This window comes from Delphinus delphis, chromosome 21 (assembly GCF_949987515.2).
Source record: "Delphinus delphis chromosome 21, mDelDel1.2, whole genome shotgun sequence".
NCBI lineage: Eukaryota > Metazoa > Chordata > Mammalia > Artiodactyla > Delphinidae > Delphinus > Delphinus delphis.
The window spans coordinates 10,480,266-10,499,245 of record NC_082703.1 but is presented as its reverse complement, the minus strand read 5'-3'; the positions used below and the strand labels follow the sequence as shown (position 1 = coordinate 10,499,245).

At 39.2% G+C, this 18,980-nt stretch overlaps 2 protein-coding genes across 9 annotated transcripts in view; both read left to right on the top strand.

Moving 5' to 3' along the window:
- Positions 1-18,980, top strand: part of NRG1 (neuregulin 1) — a 1,009,792-nt gene that overhangs the window by 891,589 nt on the left and 99,223 nt on the right. For 2 of the 8 annotated variants that reach the window (XM_060001386.1, XM_060001387.1), the window contains exon 1: positions 2,466-3,441. The exons of 5 other annotated variants lie outside the window; for them this stretch is intronic. In XM_060001386.1, the coding sequence (XP_059857369.1) occupies positions 2,775-3,441 (667 nt within the window). In that variant the 5' untranslated portion in view covers positions 2,466-2,774. Of the gene's footprint in view, positions 1-2,462; positions 3,442-18,980 lie in introns of those variants that run through there. One more of the 8 variants, XM_060001392.1, reaches the window with a different exon arrangement.
- LOC132417661 (uncharacterized) lies at positions 2,017-2,460 on the top strand. The gene has a single exon (XM_060001393.1). The coding sequence runs from the start codon at positions 2,278-2,280 to the stop codon at positions 2,458-2,460; it is 183 nt and encodes a 60-aa protein (XP_059857376.1). The 5' UTR covers positions 2,017-2,277.

Sequence of the window (18,980 nt, the reverse complement as noted above, 5' to 3'; positions counted from 1 at the left end):
TGGGTGAAATGCCAGTATATTATACTTGAGTGAAATATTGGTTTGGGGCAGAATTGAGGAGTTAAGTACCACAAATTTAACCTGGGTGATATCTAAAGGAATTATAAATTATTCTAATTTAGCACAAATATTTACTTGCCTATATTGATTTTGAGAATTTACATGAATATTGATAATTAAAATCTTAATACCTCTCAGTTTGAATACTGTAATTGCCTCTATATAGATTTTCTGTGATGTGAAATTTCACGTCCATTGCTAGAATCTTTAAGAAAAATCTCTGCTTTAAAATCAAATAGTGAAAGCTAGAAAGTAGGCATATGAATTATTTTAAAGTACCAGTTACTGGTATATAAGTGCAGGTTATATACAGATGAGCTTAAGGATAATTCATTTTGCCCATAAGTTTGTCAGAGTCATAGTTACAATTATGCAAACTGCTTCAGGCTTTTGTCATTGTTGTTAGTGATCGTACTGCAAACACATTTTAAGATATTACTACCCTTTACATCACTTATAATTACGGGCTAATTTAGTTTTGAAAGAAATGATAATATTATCTCATGCCCACTCAGAGCTTAAAAATATTTCAAAGCAGTGGAGACTGTGCTATACGAAACATAATGTGCTTTAAAGCAGATTCTCTCAGGATTTAAGCTCTAAATTTTATTGCTTCTGGGACTCACATGATGGTTATGTAGTATGGATTTAGAGACAGTTTTTAAGACTCCTGTTGACATATGTGAGCAAAATGGTTCCTTGGAAACCATTCAGGTGTCCAGTCACAGTAAAGTGTGGATTAAAGATTCAGATGCGTATCGCGTGTGCTGACACACAACGAACTGGAGGGTCAGGGCAGCCTGGACTCTATTAAAGTACAGTGCATTTCTTCCAGTCTTTTAACCACCGCTGTTTGAAAAGGAAAAAGAAAAAAGTCAGCATCGAAATTATCTGTAAGGTAAAGCTACTGAGACTTCACCCCAAAGGCATGCTCTTATAGAAAACTCTTCTTAATCTTTGCAGTGCGGTTATAGCTGAAGACATGTGGTATATATTACAGTGCCCAGGGAATTCAACCTCCAACAGTGTGGAGTCACAATGAAGGCTAATTTCAGGATGAAGTGGGAGCCTTTGCTTCCTCTGTAGCTCTCTTACTTACCGGCATTTCTTGTTTGCTGGACATTAGTCCAGGACTGCTGTGAGTGGGACAGGGCAATGGAAATTTAAAGGGGACCAGAGTGGGGACGTATGAACCTCTCTCCCCTCCCCTAGCACCCCATCCTCCAACATACACTCAGCACTTCACGCTTGGGCATCACCAAGTCTAACCCGGTCATTGCAAAAAGGGCTGAAGGCAGAGCTGTCCATGGTTAGAAAAAAAAAATGTTCTCGCTGTTGGTTGAAAATTCAGGTAATAACAGTCCTCTTGGTGTACAAAACTTATTAGAGGGCTGGGGAAGGAATGCTATCTCTCAGCAGCAGGCAGGAAGAAATTGCTGTTGAAAAGCTTACCTCTCTGGGGAGGAATCAGATATCAGACTTTGCCAAGCCTCAGGTCCAACCCATAAGGTCCCACCTACATCCCTCCCTCCCCCCCTGCGCCCCATCCCAGCTTTGTTAGATTGCTAGCATCGATCGCTGGCTTTTTCTGACCCAACAGTGGGTGCAGGAAAGAGAGCCAGCAAGACTTAGAGCAAGCAAGGTTGGGGTGGAAAACTGGGGCAGCTTCGGTAGGGAGAAAAAAAAAGAGAAGGAGGCGAACGGGGCTGGGGGCCATGGGGACTAAGCTTAACTGGTGCCTGCCAGCGTCTCTTTGATTTGATGGCCTTTATTCCTTCTAATTGGATAAAATAGGAAGTCACTGGCAGTCCCGCGTTGCTGGGTATAACTGATTTTACTCAGACCAGCCAGCAGCCCCAGAGTGCGGATGGAGGGAGGCGGGTGGGAGAGGAGGGAGGAAAAAGAAAGAGAAAGGGAGAAAGAGAGAGAGAGAGAGAACGCTTTTGGAGGAGGAGGGGAGAGGAAGGGAGAGAGATGGTGAAGAAGGGAAGAGCCGCAGAGGAAGAAAGTGAATGAGCGCTCGGGAAGGACAAAGAATAGTTGGTTGCCGGGTGAGGGGTGGAGGCAGGGCGGGGAGCGCAGTTACCGCCCCTCCTGGCCGCGCTCTCGCCTTCAGATCCCTCTGCGATGAGACTGTTTGCAGTGATGCTCGGAGGGCAGGCACCTGCTGCTCTGTAATGATTCAGCCCCTTTCAGCCGTCGCGTTAACACAACAGGATGCTGTTGCTACTGTCACTGCTGCCTCTCCTGCCGCCGCCGCTGCTGCCGCCGCCGCCGCTGGTCCTGCTTTTGCTTTTACTTCTCCTGCATGACAGTTGTTTTCTCCATCTGAGCAGACCCCAGCTTCAGATGCTCGAGGTGAGAAACATGCCTTTCAGTTTGGGCTACTGGTTTACTTAACTGACCAACAGATCAGCTCGGTTTCTCTTTTGGCCTCTGTCCTTCTTGACCAGCCGGCATGCTTTGGAGAAGCATTTAAAAGAACTGCAAAAGTGGCCCAGAAACAGCAGTAAAGAATTACAATATACTTTTATTTGGTAGTTGCTAGAGGCTTTCTTTTCTTCTCCGCCTGCTTTCCTCCTGAACTCCTCTTGCTTTCGGTAATGGCTCTGGACTTGGAGGACTTATCGATTTCCCCCTGTAAGATGCTGTATCATTTGGTTGGGGGATGGTAATGGACGGTGCGGGAGGCCAGGCCTTCTGGAGGTGAGCCGATGGAGATTCCTCCCCCAGACATGTCCGAGGCAGCTGCTGAGAGGTCCTCCAGCCCCTCCACTCAGCTGAGTGCAGACCCATCTCTGGATGGGCTTCCGGCAGCAGAAGACATGCCGGAGACCCAGACCGAAGATGGCAGGTCCCCGGGGCTCGTGGGCCTGGCTGTTCCCTGCTGTGTCTGCCTGGAAGCTGAGCGCCTGAGAGGTTGCCTCAACTCAGAGAAAATCTGCATCGTCCCCATTCTGGCTTGCCTAGTCAGCCTCTGCCTCTGCATCGCCGGCCTCAAGTGGGTGTTTGTGGACAAGATTTTTGAGTATGACTCTCCCACTCACCTTGACCCCGGAGGGTTAGGCCAGGACCCTATTATTTCTCTGGATCCAACTGCTGCCTCAGCTGTGTGGGTATCATCTGAGGCATACACTTCACCTGTCTCTAGGGCTCACTCTGAAACTGAGGTTCAAGTTACAGTGCAAGTTGACAATGCCGTTGTGTCCTCTGAGCCTTCAGCGGTACCAACCCCGAAGAATCGTATTTTCGCTTTTTCTTTCCTGCCATCCACTGCTCCATCCTTCCCTTCACCCACTCGGAACCCTGAGGTGAGAACACCCAAGGCAGCCACTCAGCCACAAGCAACAGAAACTAATCTCCAGACTGCTCCTAAACTTTGTAAGTAGAGACAGAAGGATGATGATGTGTAAGGGAGAGGGGTGGGCTTGAGGTCCTCAGAAGTGTTCTCTAGAGTGTGTGGCTGTGTCCTTTTCTTCTTGGATTTTAATGGCATGGTTTGGTTTAAGTGTATCATGTGACTGGGATGCTCCGGGGTGGCATGGAGAGAGGAGTGCAAAGACCGTGTGAACTGCTGGTTAGAACTGATGCTCTAGCAGCAACTCCCTCTACCTGGATTGTTAAATCTGGGGTGGGGAACCCAAAACTTCAGCGTCTGGGAGCCATGCTTGAATTTCAGTTACATTCCACTGATTTCTAACACTTTTTAAGATTAAAACATCAGACCATCCATATATATATATATATATATATATATATATATATATATATATATATATAAACATGACTTCTGTACAGCAGTGAGTATGATCCTGTGTCTTTTTGTTTTCCCATATAAACTTCCGATCACCTCTCCTCACCTTTCTGTTACCCTCTGCCTCCCAGCCAGCCCGAGCTGCCTGTTCTCTTTCTCCGTCTCTTCTTCCTGTTCCCTAAACCACTTCTCCCCACGTTTGTATTTTAATTGGTTCTTCCTGATACCGCAAGAAATCTTTAGATGTTTATAGCACTCACCTCTCAGCAGTATCAGACTGTTGCTGTCGTGCTCAGATAGTAGTTTGAGTTGCTGAGCCCTTATTATGGGGCAGTTTTATTTTATTCAGGACGTGGTACAAATCTGCATGAAAGGATTTTCCCAAATTAGGTTTTTTAAGTTTTATTGAAGTATGGTTGATTTACAGTGTTAATTTCTTCTGTACAACTAAGTGACTCAGTTATACATCTACATATATATATATACTCTTTTTCATATTCTTTTCCATTATGGTTTGTCCAATTAGTTTTGTTTTCTGTAATCCAATGTTTAAGTAGCTTCCTTGACAGTCATTAAAAAGTACAAGATCCATTAGTAAGGTACATCGTTTTTTTGTTTTAGATGTGTCCTTTTTATCCGTCACCTGAGTAAAGAGAGGCCACGCTCTTAAAACAATACAGAGCGATATACTGCTGTTTGTTCTGGGTCATTGCAATGCTTTAAAATGGAAAAGTTGTCAAGGATGAAACCATGACCAGTCAGATTGTTCTAAACGTCATTATAGAAGAGGAGTTTTCTATAGCTTTTTTTTTTTTAGTGTTTCTAATTTATTTTTGTTTCTCTATCTTCTATCACTTTTCACCATTGAGACTATTTACTTAGAAACAAGTGAAGGATCAGAGAATTTGGTTCTGAATAACGTGTGTAAAACGTCTTAGAGTTAAAGGAGAGTTGAGGGTAAGGATTCGGTGATGAAATACCCCTTCTGGTTCCCTCTAGATGGTAATGAAGAACACAAACATCTTTTTTCAGATATATTCAGTATGAAGGAGAGCCGTGTGTCCTAGAAACGCAGAAAAAGTTCATTTGTGCTTGTGATTCAAGCTCATTTCATACACATGAGTTTCTGTGGCAAAGATTTAAAGAAAAAAGAGGCTTGTTTTTCAGGTGTAGTTAGGGAAGAACCTCCTTTCTGCAGACACTGCTTTGTATCTTTATCAAATCCCTGAAGTGTCATTAAAGGTCTGACAGCCATCACTGTATTCACCGCCTCTTCCCACCTGGCAAAGTGACCGGGAAATAATACCCAGATGAAATGACAGGCTATAAAAAGCAAGTACAGATCTTGCAAAGAGAAGCACAATTCACCACGAAGACAAGGTTACTTCTTTGTCTTTATCATTTTCAACTTAAGTCTTTAATTAACATGTGCCTGAATAGGTTTAGCTGTCCAGAAAAAGAAAGAGGACCCTATGAAAAACTCTTCAACTAAACCCTGTAATTTTGTCATCAGAGGCAAACAAAGAAAACTCCAGCACAGTTTCCTGATCTAGGACCATGTTAAAAAGTATGTTGTGATGTTTTGAGAAATTATTTTTTAAGGTAAATTCTTCTACTAAGTGTTTTAATAGATTATACATTCCATGCAGTTTCTTGTCTTTTTTCCAAACCAGGACATTGATTTTTCTGGCATTTCTATTGAGTGGAAAAGATTTACTGCTGCCTAAAAGCATCACAGTGGCCGGTTCTGGCCAGATGCACAGCTGCAGCGTTCTCAGTGCGTTGGAGATAAGCCTACAAAAGCTGTCTGGGAAGTAGTTTTCTCCTGAAAAGTTAGGGCTACACAGTTGGTTAACACGTTACTGCCTATAGGGTTTGCTGTGTGGCACACTCTGGGTTAATTTTTTGAACTAGTGCCTGAAAACAACAAAAACACGAATATCCTAAAAATTGTGCGTCTGTATTCCTTTTATTTTGGAAAGGGATTTGGTCCAGGGAGCTTTGTTTTCAAACACTCATAAGTGGTTGCTTTTGTCGGTTAAGAATCTTGTAACCATTAACGAAAGGAAAGCAAAAAAAAAAAAAAAAAAAAGCTTGGAATTAGGTTGTCATTTTGCAATCTGTTTCCCTTTTTGCTCTTCCATTAAGAAACTGTCGCTTAGTCAGAGAAGAACCGGGTCTTTTCTTTCATCGTCCTGCGTGGTTTTGACATGCACGAAGCTGTCACAGCTTTAATTTTTTTAAAAGGCATTGTCATATCTGAACCATGCTCTTCCGTGGTCTCAGGACTTGATTCTCCGTTTCTCTCTGGCTCAGCATATTCAGCGTATTATGCACAGAGCTGTAGTCTTCAAGGTCATAGTCTGTTGAGGGCTAATTGATTCTTCTTTATCCTGGAGCCTGCGAGAGTGGAAGAGAGACAATCCTAGTAATTGTGTCTGCTGTGTTATTTCCCAAACCAATCTACCTATTAGCACATTAGGGTTTTATTCCATAAATACTAGAATTACCCTCTCCCTCACTGACTCTTCTAAAATCCAGACGCTCTTTGTCTTTATTATAATAAAAGGCAAAATGTCACCTTTTAAACTGCCTAGAGGTATAGGCTATGTCAGCCGTTCTAAAATGGGTATGTCTTTCATAAGGCAATATAACTGCATGTTCTCACCGTATTAATCTATGCATACATGCAGACATTAAGAAATATAACACAGGGCTATAATTTAATATATAGACTATATATAAAATATGAAAAATTAAAATATGTATATGTAATTCTAATATTTTTCTGCATAGTTAGTGGTTTCCCACTATGATCATTATATTGTGACTAGTTAAGTTTTTAGTTTTCATCAAGTCACTTAATACTGGAACCATTCATTTGTTTTCCTTGCCTGGGCTTTAAGATTTTTCTTACCCTCTGTTTATATGGAAAGATCTGACTCTGGGAGATTGCAAACTTAGATGACTATAAAAAGAACTGATTAATTGAATTGTAACCAGGAAACTAGCATACCATCTTGAAAGAAAATGTATTTTTGGATGGGACGACCTGCTTGACAACAGACTCTTGGTTATTAGAATGTATTAATATTTTCATCTTAAGCCAAATTTGTTTTGCTTTGTCTTAAATCTTTGTACTGTTGGGTTTCATGGCAAACCATTGTTACCAGAGTGACAATATGAAGTACTGCCATATGCAAAGTTCAACACAATTAATTGAATATACCATAGGATTTCTTCCCTTCCATTGAAAAGTGGCATTCATTTTAAGTCCAGTAGATTTTTCTAGGTCTTTGCAATTGTACTTATAGTATTTCAGAATGGTGATTCCAAATAACTTTTCTCTGCTTTAACCATATTTATTGAGAGCCTAAGATGGAAAAAGCTGAAAGCTCCTCAATTTGAACCAAGTAATTTTATAAATCTACTGATGAGGAAAGCCAGACTCTGAACGATTTAGTAAAATTACGTCTTTTACTAAAATTCACAAAACTCTGAAAGATTTAGGGAAATCCAAAATAGTAGGAAACAGAGTAATGTCCTGTCTCCCAGAATTTAATCCTAAACAGTTTTCTTCTATCATTTTTCCCCTGTTCTAGAGAGTTAGAGCTGAAGGCTAACTCTGGTAGTTTAAGTGGCATCTGCCTGGTAGTTAAGGGAAGTACTTCCAGTGTGACCACTGGTCACATGTGTATGGTTCACTTAAAAAATTAAAATTAAATTTTCTTCTGATTTTCTTCTTTTGCTCTCACTACATTTTCTGCAGTTATGGCCTTTTTTATTTCATCACACATACAGTGTTCCGCTTGCTTTTGAAAACAGCTTAGGTTTTTCTAGGGTGATCTCTTTCTTGACAGGCAGCAGATGGCTATACAGCTCACCTCTTTCCTGAATATCCCACTTTGATTATTTCTCCTTATTCCTTCCTCTCCCTTCCCACCCTCCCAATTATACCTTGACTCTTTCTTATTTTCCTAATTATGCCTTGGTGGCCTTATATGTCAAAATTCCATTGCATTCTAAGATATCAGTGCATCTTCACCTGCCTTTTCTTTCCTATAGAACTTCATTGCATTTTAATACCAAACAGTATTTACACATATTACAAAAACACATACCAAAAAATGTCTCCATCCAGTAAACAATATACTGGTTTGTTACTGGCACCATCGATTCAAACTTTCATCCCTTTTCTTTATCTCTCCTTCTTCTCCACTGTATAAACATATAAATATACATATCAGCATTTCTGCATTCCCAGAAAATCATTATGTCCCAGGCCATACATCTCTGTTCTGTCTTCCTTCCCTTTTAATAATACCTCATCGTATCCTTTTAAAACATGAAGGAAGAGATAACTTGTAGATTGAGAAAGGCATAAAAAAGTTGTGACTTGGGCTTCCCTGGTGGCGCAGTGGCTGAGAGTCCGCCTGCCTATGCAGGGGACACGGGTTCATGCCCCGGTCCGGGAAGATCCCACATGCCGTGGAGCGGCTGGGCCCGTGAGCCATGGCCGCTGAGCCTGCGCGTCCGGAGCCTGTGCTCCGCAACGGGAGAGGCCACAGCAGTGAGGGGCCCGCGTACCGCAAAAAAAAAAAAAAGAAAAAAAAAAAAGCTATGACTTATCTAATGTTACTCTTGTCCACTGAATCTATTGAACTTTCTATCAGCCATAAACTATACCATGCCTGCTTTTATGCTCGTGTTTGCATTTTTATTATTGTTGTTATGTCCATGTTTCAGTTTTCTTTTATTGTTTACTCTTTTTCTTTATTCAGCGAATACATCTTAGATACCTACTGTGGGCCAGGCACTGTTCTAGATTGGTTATATCACAATAAAAAACAGTGAAATCCTTGCCCTCATAGAGCTTTTGTTCTAGTGGATTTTAAGAATCGATTTGCACAGCTCGAGTTATTTCTTTACTTTCCTACACAAATACTCTCTGAATTCAGTGTTTCTTCCCCTTACCTTCATTTTATTCACATTTTGACTGCCATTCCTGTTCCTCCCATAGTATTCCTCTTCTCTATCTGTGGACTACTGAACACTTACCCAGGAATGTCCTTTATCTTAAAGCGACACCCATCCCATCTCTGCTACCAACAAGCTGGGTAACTGGCTGATTCCTGTTCGGCCTCTATGACACTATTTAACCAAACCATTGAAGTGGTTGGGAAGATAATATCTGTTTAGGAACACTCGCTTAAAATGGAAAATATATCCATAATTCTGCCATGTAAAGAATGTAAGATTACTTTCAGATTGTAGCAAGTTGATAGCTGTAAATATTTTTTTTCAATCATACTTTCTGCGTATTGTTATGGCTTACAGAACAAGGGCATTAACATAATCCTGAGGATTTTTAGTTTCATTGTCCAGAGAAAGGCTGGAATCTGTCATTAAGTTATCTAGTTCTCAAATTGAAAAGGAACTTGGGTTTTATATATTGTTCACACGAGTAGGAATGAAATAAGATCGATCTTCATCATCTTAAACCTTGTTGCCATCTTTACTGCAGTGAATTGAACCCACTGTTTGTGTGTGTGTATATGCATTCAAAGGTCATTTCTGAATAATATAATTGATATTCTGTAATCATACAATTTTATATGTTGAACATTTGGAGAGATTATCTGAGTGACTTCCTGAGGGAGGAAGCTCAGATCTGGAAAAGTGAAGTGACTTGCCCAAGGACACTACAGCTACTTAGTGTCAGTGCTGAGACCAAAAACTAAAATAATCCTTTTCTTCTCTATACCCTGCTTTTCTTTTCCAAGTTGTTTGTAGCCTTTATGTTCAAATAGTATGTATTGCCTTAATTTAAATGATTGTGATTTCCTGTTTATTATTTAAATCCTAACTAGTAAAACTTTCATCACTCCACTATAGACGTCTTCTTTAGAGAAGAGAGTTTTACCCCTTTGCTTTTGATCAGTGTAGGACGCCCCTCTGGAGTGGAGGTTGGACATCCCTTTCCCGACAACGTAGTATATAGGAGAATTTTTAACAATTAAAGTTAGCCCCTATGAAGTGTGCTACTTATTTGGGAAGAATTTAGTTTCTTCTTAATGGAAGTATTCAATCAGTGACATTGTTGAGGAACATTCATGCTCCAGGCAGATTACTGAGTAGTTTACGGCTGATATCTCTTACAGCTTTGATTTCTGCCTTGCCCTAGGGCACTAGCTTTCCAGTTGGGCAGACCAGAATTTTTTTTAATTTTTATTTTATATTGGAGTAGGGTTGATTAACAATGTTGTGTTAGTTTCAGGTGTACAACAAAGTGATTCAGTTATACATACGCATGGATCTATTCTTTTTCGAATTCTTTTCCCAGTTAGGTTATTACAGAATATTGAGCAGAGTTCCCTGTGCTATACAGTAGGTCCTTGTTTGTTATCTCTCTTAAATGTAGCAGTGTGTACATGTCAATCCCAAACTCCCAGTCTATCCCTCCCCCGCACCTCCCCCCCCACCCCACCCCCCCGCCCCCCGCAACCATAAATTTGTTCTCTAAGTCTGTGAGGGGCAGACCAGAATTTTAATCTTACCTGCCATTCTTCACAGCCTCGAGCAAGTTAGATCATCCCTCTGAATCTGTTTTCTCATTTATTCATGAGAATAGCAGTATGCGTCTCTTGAGGCTGTTTGGGGGATTGAATGAGTTATGGGAAAACACCAAGTCCTGAGCCTAAAATATAGTAAATATGAAACCAGTACCAGTTTTCTCTCTCATTCTACTTTGACACCCTTCTTCACTTTATTCTTCTCCTCCTTTGATCTTCACATAGTTTTGTAACAAAATCTGGAGAGTAAGTTTGGGAGTTTGCGAAAGCTTATGCAAAACTTAGAGTTGAAGAAGCATCATGGTGCAGTGGAAATTGTATTGGAAACTTGACATCAAATCCCAGTTCTACCATTTATAAGCGGTATGACCTTGAACAAATCACGTCACCACTTGAGATTTAGTTTCTACATCAGAACAAATGGGAATGTTAATCCCTAAAGCATTCATGAGATTGTGTTAAGGGCTACGTAAGTTACTCTATGTGGGAAAAAAATTCCTGATATTAGAACAGGGCTTAAGAAGTATGAACTTTCTTCTTCCTCTCTCTAGCACCATTCATATAAACAGTATTCACGTATGTTAACATTCCTAGGAATAAATTGTAGGGAGTCTTAACAAGTGGATTAATTTGTTATGTGTTAGAGTGATACAGAACTTTACTAATTTCCTAAACCGTAGTATCATTAAAAAGAGTGATTTTTCCCCATAAAAGATTGGTTAGGATACATAGATTATTACTGTTTGGGTAATGTCCAAAAATCACGGTGTGAGGGGCTTTCTTACAGAGAGAATGATAAGGAGTTACTTGTAAGAGAGAAAAAGACAGGTAGTAACTAAAATTGTGTTTGTCATGAAAGTACCTTCTATGGGAAGGTTAGCGTAGTAAAAAAGAGTCCATACAGTTTAGGTGTAGTGCACAGAAAGAGCTGAACCGAAAAGATCATGAATCCTTCTTTATCTGAATGGAAATGATGTTCACCTAACGTTTTTCGTTGTCCCAAACTGGAATTTCTGGACCCCAAAAGATAGGAATTAAGCTGTTCTCAGAATTTCACAAAACGCATAAAAATAATAATTTACATAGAATAATTTTACACGAGCCGAATTAAACATAGATGTTATTTTAATTTGGTTAACAATACAATATATATATATATGAATTCTACAAATAATATATGTATGTTTAGCTTATACATATAGTATCCTAAATAAAAGGAGAAATGATTTGATCATTACTTAATAACTAAAATTGGGTAAATAAAGTCACTTAAAGTATAGAGGAAAAGGTTGTTTATCAATAAGTTTAAAAACAAAAAGAAAAAGAAAACTCTAGCCCTATATCTACAAACATGTATAGTAATCAGTAATAATATATGTGTTTTCATTTATTCTTTACTGTAGAACTAGAAATATGTGAAAACTTTTATGCTTTGGACATCTTGATTCTTATTTATTCAAGTATGATAGATTTGCTGCAGAAATTGGACTCTGAATCAATATTGGAGCAATGAGACCACCACTTCTAAGGGGAAAATATTTGACAACATACGAGGGCAGATTTTACTGGGATATAGGCTTTTCTGACAGTGCAGTGGAAATAAGCTGATAGACCCAATAAAATTTGATGAATTATAATGGAAAGCTTCCTAAGGTAAAGCATTTAAAATTTTTCATCAAGAATATAGTGTGACAGGACGAGACTTGATTTACTATAATTTTCAGTGGTATGCACTTGAGTGTTTGAATTGCCTTTCTTGAGGTACTGCTGTCTCAGCTGAAGGGGAACTATATGAGCTCTATTTTAAGCAAAAGTTAGTACAGAATTTAATACTCATATAATTCTCTACTTTAAAAAAGTGTCTTCCAAATTCATTTTATTAACAACTCATAATTTAAAATTAAACCAAATGTCCATATATTCATATGCATTTGAAGATGAGAGCAACGTTGTGGACAAGGACGGTGGCCACAAAGGAAACATAATTAACAGGCAAACAAATGACACCAGAAGTTTCAAGTCTTAACTTTGCTACCTATGTTGGTGTCCGATGTTGATATAATTTTATTTCTCTAGTTTTCCTCTCTTCTCCGTCCCCTCATTTCTTACGTCCTTGCCATCCCACAATTACTTTTCTCTTCACTCTCCCCACCATTCCTTCTTCTCCAGTGATCTTGCTGCACGTCTTCCTCATTTCTCCCACCCTCCTCTGAAGCCAGGGTCTCAGAGCATCAGAGGATATGGAGCAGTTGGTCTAGACCTGTGGTTTCTCCCTAGATGGGGTGGGGGAGGGAGAGTGAATGAGACCTGAACCACAGACTTGACTATGAACAGCCTGATGACTTTCATTGTTGCCTCTTCCTTTGCTAAGTAACAGGAAGTATTTGTTTGATGAAATATGTTGGTGTCATGCAATAAAGTCTCCATAAATAAATGGAATGATCTAAAGACAGTGGGATTGAACTCTTGTTAGCATTTGTTTGTAATCCCCTGGTGGAGCTTCCTGGGTCATAATTGCTTGGTCTTCTGGGAGCAAAAGGAATCAGTAACCATTGATTGGTACATGATGCTAAGTATTGCCTACAAAGCAAACCTTCAGAGTTATTAGTGGCAGCACCGAGTGTTACAGCTCTGATCTTTCCTTTCTATAATCCTTAGAGCAAGCTGGATTTTTACAGTTTTCCCGTCAGACAACTCTTATGATTTTTCAAAGAGAAGAGAAAAAACAACATCATGTCATCTGTGAAGACTTGGGTTTACATAGGGAAAAATATATATATATATATAAAATAATTTCTTCAGTCTTTTTATCTTTCTACTTCAATGACAGCAAGGAGATATCTACCTTAACCCCTGCCTAGGAAGTTCAGTTTCATATGCCTGTGATCCTCTAATTATAGTTCACCTGCACTCTGGAACCTCAGGTACACATAGCTACATTTTACTAATCAGTAAACTATTTATAAAAACACTGGGATCAATATAGTAAGTCTTTGGCCTCTCAAAATCCTTGGAAATTAGTTGTTCTAGATTGCTGAGTTTTTTAAATAGCTGATGCTTTATCACCTTGAAACTTTAATTTTATCCATTTTGGATCAAAATCTTTTGATAATCTATGCTACTTGTTAATGGGATTTATCAAATATAGAATCTTCATAATGGTGAGTCCGGTAATGTCTTGAGGACATAGTGGGTTAGGTTACAACTTTCTTGAAAACTGAGCTCATTAGGACATACTGAGTTATATTGGGAATTCTAACCCCAGACCGATACATATTTTAAATGTACTGGGTTGTTACATAATTGCAATTAGAATTTCAGAGCTTTGAAGGCATCATGGAGCGGATTTAAACCAAATCTTTTCTTTTAGCACAGAGAAAAATTATGAAAACTATCTGTGCCTTAATTTCCTTGTCTGTGAAGTGGTGGCAATAATTATACCTCCCTCTTGAGGTTGTTTTGAGGATCAAATAAGTTCATGTATATAAAGCATTTGGAGTCGTCCCTGGTACATAAGCCTTATGTAGTCGTGAGCTACCATTATGCAGTTTTTTAAAATTAAGCTGCATTTCCTTGAATTCTAAATTTGATGCCTTGCTATTGCTATAACGGGCTTGAAGAAAGGGACAGGAATTCCAAGGGACATATTGACCAAGACGTGGCTATACTACCATTTTCATTTGGTTTGCTCACGTGGCTTTTCCTCTGTGTGATTTGTGTTACCATCTTATCTGCATTGTTCTCAGGAATTAGAAGGAGAGCTGAGAAGGGTAATCATCACTCCACCTGTCAGCCAGAAACAGAGCTCCATGGTTTAGATGGGTTGAGAGAGGAAGCCCTCCTCGCTGGCAAAATGCCATCTACTCACGTTGCTGTGGACAAGCATATGGGTGCATACTTTAAATTTACTGCTGTGACTTCTTACTCTGCCACAAAATAGTGTGCAGGTCCGGTCCATAAGAAGACAATGAAATTCTCTTCGTTGTTGGAGAGCAGTTGCAGAAGCTTCAAATTCTATCATTTTAGCAAGGCAGAAATCTACTCATTATCCAGATGTAGTCAATAAATTAATGTGATGATTGGAGCTGTCCATGATGAGATAACAGTGATTTGGAAGTATCTGAATTTTATGAAACAGGATTGCAGGAGAACCATTGACATTTTAAGGATGTAAGAGCTCTTACGGATAAGCTGATCAAAATATTTTACTTTACTCCTGAGGAAACCAAGATACAGAAATGTGAAATGATTGGCTTACATATATTCATAGTTAGTAAGAAACAGAGACATCTAAAAAATGGGGATGCCACCTCACTGTGCTTTTTTTTTCCAAAAGCTATGCTCCTTTATATAAATCAGTTAAATGTTTAGGGTTGGAAAAATTTCATTTTTTCCATTTTTCCATATTCTTTATTGAGTGATGCAGTAGGCTTTGTTCTAGGAGTTCATCTCTAAAGGAAGAAAACAGGCAAAAGGATAATAAGTAAGTAAGTCAATCATGTACTATTTTAGAAGGTGGCAACCTGTATGGAGCAAATAGCCAGCATAAGGTGGTCATAGCTCTCGGGGAGAAGCACGGTGATTTTAAATAGAATGATTAAAGTTGGCTGCCTCGGACAGGAATGAAGATGCAGACATAGAGAATGGACTTGAGGACCTGGGGAGGGGGAAGGGTAAGCTGGGACGAAGGGAGAGAGTAGCATGGACATATATACACTACCAAATGTAAAGCAGATAGCTAGTGGGAAGCAGCTGCATAGCTTCGTGCTTTGTGACCACCTAGAGGGGTGGGATAGGGAGGGTGGGAGGGAGACGCAAGAGGGAAGAGATATGGGGATATATGTATATGTATAGCTGATTCACTTTATTATAAAGCAGCAACTAACACACCACTGTAAAGCAATTATACTGCAATAAAGATGTTAAAAAAAAAGTAGGCTGCCTCAAGAAGGGAACAGTGAATAAAGACTTGAATGAGGGTACTTAGTTCAATTTAGGGATAAAGGAAACAAGGTGGGCATTGAAAGATATATACAATTCTGATGGGTGTCGGTATATTTCAGATTAAAGGAAGGTCAAGAGTGAAATGGGCATGTAGGCACATAGTAGGCCAGTTTGATCGGTATGAAGGGATTGGTTGATAGCTAGTGGTTATGAAGCATGCACTGTGTGCTCCATGTTTCACATGTGTTATCCAATCTTCACAGAAAAGCACGAGCTGGGTACTATTACTGTCTTCTGGAATAAACTGATGTCACAGAATAAACTAATGGTCCAGACATTAAAATAATAAGAAGAATGATGATGATGATGATATAAATAGTGCAAGAGAGAGTGGAAAGAAAACCATTAGTATAAGAGAGACTAGGAAGAAAGAATTCCTCAGGACTAATTGAATATGGGGAAGGAAGGAAGGAAATGATTTTGCACACATGAGTGATTTAGAGGTCGTTAAATTAATGAGTTTCTGAATGACAAGGTCATATATTTATTCAACATGTATTTATTGTGTCCTGCTAAGTCTTTGCATATCTATACATTTACAGAGTGAGTAGATTCATGGTAGGAAGTGACTTAACGCTCCAATTTCCAGGAAGTATTCGTTGTTTCTTCCTGAAGGGGCCACTCAGTTAAATAATATTAATTGTTCTTCCCTTGATATTCTATAAAGATTAAAATGGATAAAATACAGAAATGCAAGACATTTTTACTTTATCCTATATTGACATTATTCATTGTTGCTGGTGAATCACAATTCTTTTGGGATATATATCCTCTTTAATAAGTGCCAGTAATTTGTGGACTGAGGTTTATTTTGATGTGGAAATTGCATATGGAATTGCGTATTGGATTTATAGTCAGCCCATTCTACTGTAAATCTCTGTGTAGTATCCCCACAGCGTTACTACCTCGCCTTACAAATCCTTTTATGTTAGTGATGCTATGTGTGAATTCTCAGCTTGTAATTGTACCGTTATTACAAAAAGCACATAGGAAATACTATTCCTCCAAAATCATTATTAATATTTTTCTCTTTTTTCATGGAATATTCAAATAAGGCTCAATATTCATTAAAGTCCACAAGTTAGTTCATTCAGTTTGCTCAAAATATGAGTTCTGAAGTACCACAGTTAATGTAAGATTTCGACAGATTTCGACAGCCTATTAATAATAACATTCTCAATTTGTAGCTCCTTCATCCATGTCATTTTAGTGATATATGCGCTATGTTCCAGGGAAAGGAATATTTCAAGGTTAAGGAGGCAGTCAACATGTTGGTACATTTATTCAGTTTTTCAAAGCTGGTAAATGGAAAGAGGCAATATAATTTCTACGAGCACCGTTCAGAAACAAGCCATTGATACGGGAGGTGTATCAAACATAGCATGACCGTAGATGTAGGCAGTTAATACAAACATTTCCTTATTTAGTTGTTTATTTAAAGCAGTGATTGTTAAGTCAGTAAAAATAGCAAATAATTTTTAGAATCAGGATTTTAAAAGTATAATGAAAATACCTCCATTGATTTAAACAATGTATTAAAAGAAAAAGCTTGAGCAAGAAGTTGCGTATCGTATTTTAATGTGATTAGAATATTTAATATTTTCTGTTCAAAGGTCCGTTCTCATTTGAATTAAAACTCATTCAGTGATGCAAAAATTCCAATTTCTATTCCTTCTTGCCTGCTGTCTGATCTTGCTGTGTTTCTTGAAAGGAACTTATTTTGTTAACAGTTCTTTGTCTTTGCACCAAAATGTCTTAGGGTCCCAAGCAGTAAAGAGAAAGCTGAATTTCTCCATGTTAGCTTGGAAATTAGGATTTAGTTCTACCTACTTCCCTTTTCTGCATACTGAATGCGTAAACCCTATAAACTTATAGGACTCTTTGGCAGAGAGACTTCAAAATCATGTGTTCAGATGAAAGTGAGGCAGAAATCTGAGACTGACTGTTTTTCAGCATTTCAAAGTCAGCCCTCTTGTGCCCTGCTTCCAGGAGAAGGAATGGAAATCACCATAACTCCAAGTGAAAAACCCCTCTAGGAACAATACACGAAAGGTTCAATTTAGATTCATTGACTTCCCTCTTTGGTTTTCAGACTGGCAGATAGAAGCAACATTTTCATATTTTTCAAGGGAAAAAATGAGAGCCTGGTTCCCTGTTCCTAGTATATCAATTTCAGTTTGCCTTGAAACTGACAATGCACGGAAAGCCCTGGAAACATCACCCAAATTCTAGATGGTTTTTCCTCAGTCTACTTTTGTCCATCTAGGGTGTGAAGATCAAAACAATGGTATCATTTTTTTATGAAGTTAGTCAAATTTTTGAAAAGTAGAATTTCCTAGGGAAGCATAGTGATAAATGTAATTTCCTTATATATTAAAATTACCCCTGCTTCTAATAGTACTGTGGATTTGTGGAGATGGAGTAAGTGCTTGCTAGAAAGATGTTTTTCACCAGGTCAGACTTAGAATTCACGTGTGTCTTCCTCTCGCCCTGTTGGATCATTTATGAGGTCTTCTTTCAAACTTAATCATTAAAACTGGCTGACTGATTTTGATGACTGACACACCCAGAGTATTTCAAACAAGTTATCAGTTCCGAAATGCATTTGCCTCTTTGAATTTTTTATAAACAAGGTCTTCTGACATTTTCCCACACGTCGTAACCAGGTTCAGCTGCTTGCTGCTCATAAACCAATAATTTGAGAGCCACGTGTCAGTAAAAAAGAAACGTGCTTTAATCAGAAAAGCTGCAATCTGGGGAGAAGGTGGACTCGTGTCCAGAGACCAACTCTGAAGATTCTGCTCAGCCATGACATTTTTTAAAGGGAAAAAGCGGGAGAAGAATCTCAGTGACTCATCGAGGCTTGAGGCTGGACTCTCATCATTCTCCATTGAGTGCAGACTGGCTGACTGTCTTCAGATGTTATCTTACCTGCTGTGATCTGCCTGCAGGAGTGCTTAGGGGGGCTCTAGGGCCTAGAGAGCTAGTCATTTTTAACTGCTTAATTCTTCATTCTTCTTTTTATCTAGGAAAAGAATCAACAGGTTAGACAAGGCATGGTGTGCCGTCAGGGGAGCACAGGTCAGGAGTTAGTTTCAATTGCTTGGTGATCTCCGTCCTATAATTAGGTTCTTTTAAGGTTAGAGGAGAACAGAAATGGGCAAACAGGATAGGGGCAAAAGAGCTGCTTTCAACATGATGGTGCTGCTGAGAGGGAGGAGGGGTGACCATGCTGCTTCTTTAAAATGTGTGGTCTTGGTTAAAGGTCCACATTCCCCCTGCCTCAGCTGTTTAATCCCTGCCAGGAGTCCCAGGCAGGATTCCCTGGTAAGATGTATTGTGCTTTGTGACGTCAACGGAGTGCTCTGTGTGGCTGAGCTCATGAAAATCATCCTGTTTATATCACTAATGGCTCTTGATCAGAAAAATATGAGTGGAGGTGATTTTCAAGAGTGTAGGTGTTGGGTTGGGTTGGTTTTGGCTGTGTGCCAACTAAGACTAAGATTGTGGAATGAGTCTTCCTGATGGTGAGACTCCTGGATTACCAACGTCACCACAGAGCTGTTTCACCTGGTATATTGGGGCTGCTG